The 12,475-nt window shown below is 38.9% G+C and overlaps 3 protein-coding genes across 6 annotated transcripts in view; all 3 read left to right on the top strand.

The window, feature by feature from the left end:
* The window catches only part of LOC146450202 (uncharacterized), a 187,519-nt gene that overhangs the window by 55,115 nt on the left and 119,929 nt on the right, over positions 1 to 12,475 (top strand). For all 4 annotated transcript variants that reach the window (XM_085100623.1, XM_085100620.1, XM_085100621.1 and 1 more), the window contains 5 exons: positions 1,242 to 1,403; positions 1,671 to 1,748; positions 10,195 to 10,262; positions 10,466 to 10,522; positions 11,170 to 11,278. In XM_085100623.1, the coding sequence (XP_084956749.1) occupies positions 1,242 to 1,403; positions 1,671 to 1,748; positions 10,195 to 10,262; positions 10,466 to 10,522; positions 11,170 to 11,278 (474 nt within the window). The remainder of the gene's footprint in view (positions 1 to 1,241; positions 1,404 to 1,670; positions 1,749 to 10,194; positions 10,263 to 10,465; positions 10,523 to 11,169; positions 11,279 to 12,475) is intronic.
* LOC146450209 (DNA replication licensing factor mcm2-like) overlaps positions 1 to 12,475 on the top strand; it is an 80,625-nt gene that overhangs the window by 33,587 nt on the left and 34,563 nt on the right. The window lies entirely within an intron of this gene.
* LOC146450212 (uncharacterized) overlaps positions 1 to 12,475 on the top strand; it is an 83,134-nt gene that overhangs the window by 55,108 nt on the left and 15,551 nt on the right. The window lies entirely within an intron of this gene.

The raw sequence follows: 12,475 nt of genomic DNA, 5'->3' as shown, positions 1-12,475 counted from the left end.
AGGGATTCCTCGCCGCATTTGTTTGGCCGTCGAAATTCTCATCTCACCGAGATCTCGCCACCAATCTCTCCGCGTTTTTGGCCGCCGAGATTTGGCGAGATCTCGGAATCTCGGCGGCCAAAAACGCGCCGAGATCTCGGCGAGATCTCGGAAAAATTTTCACAAGGGATGGATCTAAAATGCAAAATTATTCATATCGAGCTGATGAGCCAAGTTCAAAATAGAGTAACTGACAACAGCAGTAAAACGTGCTAAGCACAGTAGAATGTGAAAAATAAACGTGCCTTGTGTTGGTTTTTTATCTTCAGGTGCAGTATAATTTATCTATTTTCAACTATTTTTAGTTATGTAACATTGTGAATGTTTTGCCCTGAACTTCCGTTATAGCGTGTCAGTTTGTCAGGGTAATTTAGTCACTGCAGTATGAATCGTTCTAAAAGCGACGCTTTTGAACTGAAGACTAAAAAGTAATTAAAGCTTGAATTAAGGCCCACGCGTGACGAAACTCTTCGTGTTCTGTTGTTTTATTTCTCAGACCAGGGATAGGAGAGCAACCAAAACCGCGAGCGCACGCCAAAAACTCTCGATGCCGCGAGATTACACGAAAGCAGATGCGCCCTGAGTCTCCTCGCAAAAGGCGACTTTTTCGATTATCGATTATCCTTGAGAGAATTGAGGAATTACCTGCTCTAGTTAATAGGAGGAATTGGGTTTATTACGGAAGGTTTTGATAATGTTACACCGTATATGAAATCAGTCCGTGATATAATGTCTCACTGGCCTTACTGACTTATTAAAGACGATGATAATATTTTCTGCTTTGTCCTAGTTTAGGGGATTTTTGTTCGTATTTTAAGCCTCCTTAGCAAACATTAGCATAAATGACAAGACTAGCCATAGATAAATGGTCTATTTAAATCAGAAGATGTTGGCATGTTATTGATTTTTAGGAACAAGCGTTAAAAGTATCAAGATTTTACCAAGAATGTATGGCTGGGTGGCAGCCCTTGCCTCGTAACGATACATTCTTTGCTTTTTTAAAAACTAAAATATCTCAGAATATTCAACATGTAACACTTATATTTACACTGATTACGAAGAGTGGTGTGTTGTTTGTTAATTTATGTAGGTGTCTATTTGTGCCAGTAGCTCGTTGTTTGATAATTAGATATATATGCTACTGAAGCAAAATGTAAACCATGACGTTATCTTCATCAACTGGATCGTTTTGTTTTAATTAGCGATAGTGGAGGTTTACAAGGAAGAGGGTAATGAGAGCTACCGTAAACGAGACTTTTACAATGCCGTGAACTTCTACACTGAAGGAATAAACGTGAAATGCAAAGATGACGAACTGAATGCCAAACTGTACAGCAACAGAGCAACAGCAAATTTCTATCAGGGTAAGTGGTCTTCGTCGCAATTTCTCCTGTTAAAAATCCTACTTGAATACAAAACCAAAACCGCCATCATGTTCATTTTTAATTTTTCCCATCATCACAGCACCCGTTCCAAGTCCCAGCTCGGTGGAACGCCTTGAGTTAGTCTTTAATACTTGTGCTGTTGGTTTTGAAGATACAGTTATCCCAGGGCACCAAAGAAAGAAAGAAACGGTCGCTTACGTTATGTCAACCACACTCGTTTGTAAAAGTCCTATTTCTTGTTTTAAGGAAAATACCAAGAGACAATAGATGATGCAAAAGCTGCCATTGACTTACAACCAACTTACATTAAAGCCATCGAAAGAGGTGAGACGTATTATCTGGTCAGCTAAATGAAGTTGACCGGTCCTTTGCGCATAGATCTTTACAGCTCAAAGGACTTACCCGTAAAGTTCCGATAGTAACGACCCTTCGAAAGTAACGACCCCCCGAAAGTAACGTTAAAACTTTGTGGCTATTAATAAATCCCGAAAATAGCGAGCCCCCGAAAGTAACGATCCCCCCGAAAGTAGCGAGTCCACAAAAAGTAAGCGAGACCATGCAAGTTTTTTTTTAATTACTTTATATAAATACCGAATGCCTCTATTGTTTTCCAATCCATAGTCAAATTTTTAATGTACAATACTAATATCTTCGTGCATGGACAAATTTATCACGATAAGGCACTTTACAACAACGAAGCCATCATTCGTCCTTGACATCAGTTCACTGTTGGCGTAAAGTGCAAAACTAGAATTTCGTATTAATTAACAACAGGAACGTTTCTTCAAATTAAAACTGAAAACTCTATATATACTGCAGTATAAAACCTATTGGTGTGTCATGGACTAAAAGCACCGAGTTTATCTTTCCTCCCCTGAGTCAGAGAAGAATTCGATTTTACATCGGCTGATTCATTCATGCGGTAGTCCGGTAGATGATCGATGTTTATTTCACTGTCCCTGCTACCAGAAATGGGTAGTGGCGTTAATTCTGTCTGTTGTTTGAGCTCTGCGCGAATCACATAATTTTTCATTTCGGAGAAAAGAGCTAGCGCTAGCTTATTTCATGGTTTTTGTTCCCCGAAAATAACGACCCCCCGAAAGTAACGACTCTCCGAAAGTAACGAGCCCCAAACGCTGCTAATTCCGAAAGTAACGAGGGTCGCTACTATCGGAACTTTACGGTAGTTTACACAGGTTCGGATTCCAGTCAGTGCTGTTTAAGAGCGACTTTCCACAAATATCGACCAAGTGGTGGCACAAGTCAAAAAATCGATTTTGTTCATATTTTGCTCATAGGTAGTCCCTAGTGAGAAACAAACTTAGCTGTAGTTAGTTTTTCCAAATACCGCTTCCTTTCGCGTAATTATGCGAAAAACGATTTTGTCTCAGTTGAGCTCAAAATCCGCTTTCGGCGGGATGGAATTTTCCTTAACTTTCGACGGGTCGCGTATCAATCCACAGACTGTTACTAACCTTCAAATGGCATTTATTGCTCTATTAGGTCTTCTTCTTCTGTTTCACGGAAAAACATTTAAAACCTAAGTTACTTTTACGTCCGAAATAGGTTTAGAAAAGCATGCTATAAATGCAAATTTTCAGCAACTACATTTTAGCACTAAAACATTGCCAATTTTACCCACGGGCGATAACTTAGATTTCCCTATAATGACTTTCTATGGCTTCACTGTATACCTATTAATTATAATATAAAAACAAAACTCTGGGTAAATGAAAATAAATGACCCGCTAGGCTTCAGATTTATCGGCATTTTCTTGAGATTTGGCGATCGAAGCGTAAAAAAGATGGCGTGACACACTGTCACGGGTACAAATATTTTTTCCTTTTGGAAAAAAAATGAAGCGACATTTAAAAGGAAGCATTTTTCATTCGCAGTAGAAAAATCTTTGGATCAAAAGTTCGGTAGCGTTACGGACAAATATATATTTCGGCTGCGTTTCATAACTGGAAATTTCAGAGTATCCGTTCGCTCTGATGCGGAGTCCAGTTCGTTATTGTGTAATATTATTGTGTTAAAACAAATAATTGGAAAATTTATTTTCCTCTTTCTTTATCACTGCCATGAATAAATTAAACTAGAAATAGGTAAAACGCAGCAGATTTGAACTACATTAACCTGATTAAAAGTTTCGACTGTTATGTTAAACTGCATCGTTTGCGTGAAATATACGTTCGAAGTAATGTTTGTTTCCCTCGTCCGTTGATCATGAGCGAGTTTTTTAGATCTCTGTAAATAAAGAAAGGGAAGAGAAATAGCATAAAGGGTCCATCTCCGTTTTTAAAAACATTGTCTATAGAGTTTTCCAATCTTCATACATCTAAAAATGAGAGGTCGTGATTAGTGAATTATAGATGCGAAAACTGCGTGATTTAGTTTATTAATTAAATTTGCAAAAAAAAAGCACACGCACACTCAACGACAACAACAACAACCAAAAAAAAAAAACAAAAAAAAAACAGGACAGAATTCTGAACGTTTCTAAAGGAAAAAGTAATAACAATAAAGGCCGTAACAATGAAACCAAGATAGTGGTCAATACTCGTGTTATTCCTCGCGAAGCGAGGTTAATAAATTTGTCGGGCCGAGCCGGCCCGAGCGGAGCTAAGCCGCGCGAATTCGAGCGAAAAATATATTTATATATATATATATGTGCGTATATATGTGCGTATATATGTTTATATCTTTGAAGGTGTCCGCACTTGAATGACGTCAGACTGTCTGGCGTCGTCTGAAAAAAATTTGCATACATCGGAAAAAATATGCGTGCATGATCAAATTTCAACTGCAATGTTCATCAATATTCACTGGATACAGAACTATCCCTCCAGAATCTTTTCCCTTTCTTTTAGAAATCTTTTTTTGTGAAAGATTGCATTGAAGAAATTACACGTTTTGTGGCCGCGGTAAAATAATTTTCCGTGGGAAATAAATTCATCGAACACGACAGCGCTGCACGCCCGTTGTACATTTCACCGCGTCAGAAATTGATTTTTAAACACGGAGCGATCCTATAAAAGGGAAGGACACGCCCCCTTTGAAGCGCTTTGTTGGCTTCCAAATGGATCAGTATAATGGTGGATGACGTCGGTAACGGTCGAGGAAAAAAGAGAGAAGAACTATCGTTTTTAAAATCGAAGAGGGAATCGATTTATCAATAAAAATAAGCTAAACGCTAACTATATATCTTGTAAAACACCAGAAATTAGCGAGATTAACGATAATAACGGAAATAATCAAGTTTCGTTGCCGCAATCGAAAGATTATACGAAACTTTATACCTCGAAATTCGAAATCCTTCTACCAAATACACAGTACAAAGATCGAAACCAAATATAAACTGAAGCCTGCGACGAACTGGACATCTGTATCCCTCCATCTGAACATGCCAATAACCAAAACGAGTCTGTGTTGTTCGCCAAAACTTGCGGGATTTTCAAAATTTGGCAGATGTTTTCCGCTAAACGGCCGCTCGAGTCGTCATGTTGGGTTCAAGTTCATTACCGCTTGTGTATCTATCGATCACGTACGTGAAAACTAACTCTACTAATCCGCTGGAAGTGGCAGTAATAAATTCTAAACTTCTATGCACAAGTCAAAAATAAAAACATCTAAACACATTTCGTACCTGATCATGCATATTTGCATAATCGCTCGCCGCTTGAGACACTTACTTTTCTCCTCCGTTGCCCGCTCCGTTGTTTCTTCTAGACTTCGCTTCTGCGACTTTGTGTCTTTACTTAGCCCTCCCCCACTAAACGACACAAAGGATCGAAGCGATTCCACCTCGGAAGCCGGTTTCAGAAGAACAACCTATTTCGAGACAGAGTTTGTTTACGAACTTTATCCTAATCATTTCGGAAATATCTCGAAAGGATAAGATTTTACCAGCCGATAAATGAATTTCCGATCTCAAAATAGACGGATAACTTAACTTTCTAAATTCTTCTCCTGTAGCCATATTCGTTGGATTGATTTTGAACAAAATAATTCGAAGTAAAACAGCTTTTCCGCCAACTCGTCACGTCCTTTCGAATCAAAGTTGCGGGAACTTGAACGTGCTAAAATAAGACCTTTGGTAATCAACCAATCCGATACGCGCGTTTGGGATTTTTGATTGACAGTCTGAACTGTTCAGCCTGGTCTTATAGGATCGCTCCGTGTTTAACCGCAAACTAGCCTGTGGAACTACGAAAAGACCATGCTCATCAAAATAGTTGCTATGTTCAGAAACCTTTTAATCTCCTCATTTGATGCTACAACACGAAAGAGGGCTTTCCACCCAGCCCCAGCTTCGCGAGGTTTTGCGAGTCACGTATTTCTAGTTAGTAATGTTATTTTGCTGCGCTTTTTGATCCTGAAATATTCTTTATGTGAAGATGAACGTAATTAACTAATTAGATTTTTGAACGTCCTCGTTGCTTTTTTGGACGTATGAATAAATTGAATTATTATTACACCAGAGAAACAGTAAGGAACTGTAAACTAAACGGCGAGCATGGAAGTTTGCTGTTCGTTTACGTTGATAGTTGGTGGGCCATGTTCGTTTGATCCAGGGAGATAGTACCTCTGCTGTCCTGTACAAAGAATATTGACCAGCACAAGTCATGTTATGGTTTTCAAGATGTAGGGAACGAGGTTCAGCTTATTCTTGCCCATTCGACCACGTTTTCAACGCCAGGAAACATCTAGACGATGACGATTTGGGCTTATCTGTTGAGAAACATTTATCACAAAAGACACTTATCGGGCCCGGTAAGTTACTGGGACTTTCGAGAAACGGGCCCCAGGGCTTATAAGAGGCAGTTTACGGTATTCCTGGATAAATAGGAGAGAAGGTAGACACAGCGGGCGTTTTCCATTTACCAAAAGATTCCGGAAAATTCCGAGAATTTCGGTGGGAAATGTTTATCGGTGAAGAACGTGTTCCATTTAACACATGTTCCATCCATTTCCTTCTCCGTCCGATGTATTCCGCACAAAAAATACAAAATGGCGGCACAGTTGTTGTGGTTAAACGAAATTGTAGAGTCGGTCTTTGGAAAAAGAGAGTCGCGTGAATTCAAAAAATTATGATGACATTCCTATCCTGGCGACGATTGCAACCTATATGAGACGCGATCTTCACCAAAATCAAGATGAAAATATTTTGCCGCGATATAGATAACTTTATTCCTCGCGAAGCGAGGGTCGAAGGCCCGAGCGTAGCGAGGTTAATAAATTTGTCGGGCCGAGCCGGGCCGAGCGGAGCTAAGCCGCGCGAATTCGAGCGAAAAATATATTTATATATATGTATGTTTGTATATATATATATTTCGTTCAAGGTGTCCGCACGGCTGCCTAGCAACAGTGCGCAAACAAAGTATGAATGACGTCAGACTGTCTGGCGTCGTCTGAAAAAAATTTGCATACATCGGAAAAAATATGCGTGCATGATCAAATTTCAGCTGCAATGTTCATCAATATTCACTGGATACAGAACTATCTCTCCAGAATCTTTTCCCTTTCTTTTAGAAATCGTTTTTGTGAAAGACTGAATTGAAGAAATTACACGTTTTGTGGCCGCGGCAAAATAATTTTCCGTGGGAAATAAATTCATCGAACACGACAGCGCTGCACGCCCGTTGTACATTACGTCGCGTCAGAAATAGATTTTCAACCGCAGAATGACGTCAGACTGTCTGGCGTCGTGTGGAGCAAAATTTGCATACATCGGAAAAAATATGCGTGCATGATCAAATTTCAACTGCAATGTTCATCAATATTCACTGGATACAGAACTATCTCTCCAGAATATTTTCCCTTTCTTTTAGAAATCTTTTTTGTGAAATATTGCTTTGAAGAAATTACACGTTTGTGGCCGCGGAAATAAATTCATCGAACACGACAGCGTTGTACATTACGGCGCGTCAGAAATAGATTTTCAACCGCAGAATGACGTCAGACTGTCTGGCGTCGTGTGGAGCAAAATTTGCATACATCGGAAAAAATATGCGTGCATGATCAAATTTCAACTGCAATGTTCATCAATATTCACTGGATACAGAACTATCTCTCCAGAATATTTTCCCTTTCTTTTAGAAATCTTTTTTGTGAAATATTGCTTTGAAGAAATTACACGTTTGTGGCCGCGGAAATAAATTCATCGAACACGACAGCGCTGCACGCCCGTTGTACATTACGGCGCGTCAGAAATAGATTTTCAACCGCAAACTAGCCTGTGGAACTACGAAAAGACTATGCTCATAAAAATAATCCTATGCCCCTTTTAATCTCCTCATTTGATGCTACAGTACGAGTAAAGAGGGGTTTCCACCCAGCCCCAGCTTCGCGAGGTTTTGCGAGTCACGTATTTCTAGTACGATTGATGAATTTAAAAGCCACTCCAGGATGATTTGAGGGACCATTGAAGCTCTGTGCAGAGAAGTACAAGCCACAGGAAGAGCTCCTCAACGACACGCACTTGAAACAGCTGCTGTGAAAGGGTGAATGACAAAAGACCTTGTTTAATTACATGCAGATGCAAAATTTTAGGCTTCAAGGCGGGTAATAATCGGAACACTCAAAGAACCCGAGGGTGAGATGTAATGTTTTCTTCGATAAATACTACTTACCATTGACATACATGGCCCAGTTGTGATTAATTAACGTTTGAAAATCTGGAGCCAGGCCATGACACACCGAGCATTCGTATAAAGTACTACTCGAGGATAGGAAAGTCACCGAGGGAGTAGAACTTAAGCCGCCATATTTCCTTACCGAAGATATGGTCGTGAACAGCCTGGAACTGGTCAAACCTTGTGAAACTCATAAATGGAACACGCAGTTCCATCGGAAAAGTTTCCAACGGGAAAACGGGACTACCTTTTCACAAGTTCCATTCTTTCCGGAAATTTCTCAGTGGAGCGAACCAAAAAAAGCATGTTCCATTTACAACCCAACCGGAATTTCTGGAGTATCTTGGTAAACGGAAAACGCCCAGAAATACCAAATGTATAGGAGCCGTAGCATGTCCTTATTGCTACTTCGTGACATTGACACAATGTTCTGTTTTAGTTATTTTTCGTTTCTCTTCAGAAAGAAGTCGACCGTTTCCTCTTTATCAGGTGTGGATGAGTTAAGGGGGACAATTAACATACCGACCAAATTTGACGGCATTTAAAATGCTTTGTTGGACTTCGAATATAATGTGCTCGTTTCTGAGTGTTTATTTAGCGTGCGAAAGTATGGAAGCAAACGGACATTAGTTACGAAAACTAGTCGCTTAAAATTGTCTTTATCCCCAATTTCAAATCATCATGGCAGAAGAAGACATCGAAACATAAAAATCTTTATGGTGACACTTCCGGTTCATGGCTGTCACGCAACAAAGTAGCTTGCGAGTTGTTTATTAGAAAAATATAGAAATGTTTATTAATTCGTAAACTGGATTGTTTTGTCAAAGTTCTCTTGATTCAGAGGGTAAGAGTACAGATATAACCCCAGTGCGGGTTAATGAAGAATTCGATGCTAAATTCTTGTTAAAACGCGCATAAAATGATCATGAAATACTAAAAATGAACTCGTCGTCGACACACTAATATTATGCTTGTATCGAGTACAAATAGATAAAGAAGATGCCCAAATCTTATGTTGGATTGTTAATTAAGGTATCAGCTTAGTTTCCCTACCTTTATGTCTCAAAATTAAAATAATGCACGTTTTTGAATCTCTTTTGGCTTTCGTAGTTCGCGGTCACCGGCTATGTCACACCATTGTTTACAATGCGAATGCAGATTTTCGACAGGGTAGGTGATAAATTCGAAGCCCTGCGAGTCACTTAAAATAATTTACCCAAACCTTTGTTTTGATATTATGACTGATAAGTACACAGTGAAGCCATAGAAAGTAATTTTATGATAATCTAAGTTATCGCCCATGGGTAAAATTGCCGGTATTTAAGTTCGAAAATTTGGTTGTTAAAAATTTGCATTTATAGCATGTTGTTCTAGATCAGTTTCGGGCATAAAAGTAACTTATGTTTTGAATGTTTTTCTGTGGAACAGAAGAAGAAGACCTAGAAAAACAATAGATGTTATTTCAAGATCCGTGACAGACTGTGGATTGATACGCGGCCGGCCAAAGTTAAGGAAAATTCCGTCCGGCGGGAAGGGGATTTTGGCTCAACTGAGTTGAAAATCGTTTTTCGCATGTTTACGCGTAAGGAAGCCGTATTTGAAAAAACTAACTACAGCCCGTTTTGTTTCTTACTAGGGCCTACCTATGAGCAAAATATGAGCGAAATCGATTTTTTGACTTGTGCCACCAAAAGTTGATTTCGGTCGATATTTGTGGGAAGCCGCTCTTAAATCTTCAGTTGAAAAGCCAAACCAACGCAAAGCTTTTAATAAAAGCACAATTAGCTGCCGCAGTATTCCAAAAGTAGTGTCTCCCATTCCCTTATCCCCCAAATGACATAGATAAAATTTGTTAGTAGCTGTTAAGAAAGCCCTCCAATGCAACGATCCTCTCAAAAAAATTGCGACTTGAGACGTATTTTAACGTTTCTTTCTGCACGAAAATACCTCTTCTCTCAAAGGGTGAAACAAAAGTCTACTCTCGATCCCAGTCTATGAGCCTCCCAGTAATGCGCCGATCAATTGGAAACCTACTTTGATTATGTGACGAATTAGATTGCGGGACAAACCAGATATAGCATGTACAGGTAACGCTTGGAAGTTTAATTTTTGTAAAAGCTTTAATATTTTGCAGGGGCAAGAGCTTGTGAAAAGCTGGGTCGACGTGAAGAAGCCATCAAATGGTGTGACAGGGGATTGGCAGTATCCTTTAATTACTCGCAGTAAATACCACCGAAAGTGCAACTGAAGATATTCTAGACAACTTAGATACTCTAGGCAAATCAGTCGACGATAATTGCACCTCAAAAATGAATTCAAGATCTTTTCGTATTACAATTATGGCTTGGTCGCCTTGTTTTATTTGGTTTGTTGAGCGATTTTTCTTAACTTTGCGGTAAAAACAGATCGACAAGCAAAACAAAGCTTTACTGGATTTAAAGAAGTCTATCAATAAACCACAGGTATTTGAATTAGAAAAGTTTGAGTAAAGCGAAATTAATTCGTAGCTTTTGACTATCAAGAAAGGATTACAAAAGCTTCTTTTTTTTTCATACCAGTTTTTTTTTTTTTTCATATCAGGCCAGGGTCTATAAATATCCATATAAATATACCTACCTGTTTTCATATCTGAATCATTTAGAATGATGTTTTGGCGAGAGCTGTCAGCTGCGGTTTTCGTCTTTCCATAAAATCTAAATTTCAAAATAACGATTTGATCAGGAAACAGAGCAAATTTGTACTCAAATTTCCCACGGTCAGGAAAAGGGACAGACTCCCGAACCTGCAGTGATTTCTGGGTAAGAGAGTAGATACAGGGAGAAGGGCCACCAAAATAATCAATATTTCAATTCATTCATTCATTCATTCATTCGTTCGTTCGTTCGTTCGTTAGTTCATTTGTTCTTTTGCTCGCTCCTTCGTTCGTTCCTTCCTTCATTTAGTCATTCTTTTGTTCCTTTTTCCCTTCGATTTTATTTTAAACACATTATTTTAAACGCCTTTGTCGTTCCCATAAACTTTAATTAAGCCAAAGGGTAAACCCACACCCTTCTAATTCTATTATCCAGTATTAGACCAAGGCCACTCTTTGTTTGCTTCACCTTTACAGGAAAAGATCGTCAGTAGCTTCCCTGGGGATGTAAGGGAATTCCCTGGAGGTGCTGGGTTCCCCGGTGCAGGAGGAGCAGGAGTGTTCCCTGCTGAATCTGTCACTGGAGGTAAGTGACAACTATATTAATATTTTATCCGTGTTGTCGTTTCTTTTCTTTAGTTAATACTATGTTTACATTAGCCCAGGTGTTGCATCAAACATGTTACATTCGTTTGGCCATCTCGCTCAACACTGTACAACATCGTCCAATAATGGTGGATGATGTTGCAATCAATGATTGATCAATTATTCGTATTTAGCGACTGAGTGATTTTCTAAATAGGTTCCGTAATTTTCTGACAGCCAATGTTATGCGGTCGTGTGCTTCAAACAACGGCTCACTAAACAAAGACGCGCCATATTTGAACGTACTTTCAACTCAGAATTTGAAATCTCTAATGGATAAGTCATATTTTAAGCCTCCGTGTCGTGCTGGTCTCTGCTGGATCCACAATGATCGAGTCTGTAGTTTTTCATGCAAGGAACAACTGGATGAAAAAGCAGACATTTTTTAAGTAAAGCCGACCTTTCGAAATGTGTTAGGAGGGTTTTGACGAAATATTCAAACAGAAACACCCCTGCGTTTTAATTGAATAAGATCGAAATGAACAACGGAGTCATTGTTTCGTTGATAAATAAACACTGCGTCACAAAACGTAAAGAAACCAGTTCACATTCTTTAAGAGGGAGAGAGGGACTTTTTCCCCAACTAATTCTTTGTCTTGGAGAGAATTTTTAACTACTGATTATATTCATACATACAAGAAAGGTAACGCTTTAAATTAAGCGCAGAATGAATATTGATCATGAATATATACCTTGAAATGAGCAACTGTCAGGCACGCAAAACAAACACTGCTGTAGCACATCGTGGAAAAGAAAAAATAGCTCAAGAGGTTTCATTCAAAATACCAATAAAAGGATAGATCTTCTCTAAAATATGGATTAATGACCAGAAACATTCACCTATTAATTATTATTATTATTGTATTTCTAAAAGAGTTCGGTTCAGAAATGTGTCTATCGGTCTGACGGCTTTATGTTTAGTTTCGATTGAAATCCGTGAATATTATAGGGAAATCGCGGAGCTCTGTATGGCACGCAGCGTAGAGTGCCCACAAATTTTATTCCATACATTAGTAGATTGGTGTTAGTGCTTTTGAGTTAAAATAGACTTGACCCTTAGTCAGGTCCCACTTTTGTGAAAATTAGCTTTAACTAAATATATGTCACGTTTAATGCATTCTGAAGTTAAGGAGGAGGT

This window comes from Pavona decussata, unplaced genomic scaffold (genome assembly GCF_977016875.1).
Source record: "Pavona decussata unplaced genomic scaffold, jaPavDecu1.1 SCAFFOLD_481, whole genome shotgun sequence".
Taxonomy (NCBI): Eukaryota; Metazoa; Cnidaria; class Anthozoa; order Scleractinia; family Agariciidae; genus Pavona; species Pavona decussata.
The sequence above is the reverse complement of the archived record's forward strand: the minus strand, read 5'-3'. Positions and strand labels throughout refer to the sequence as shown.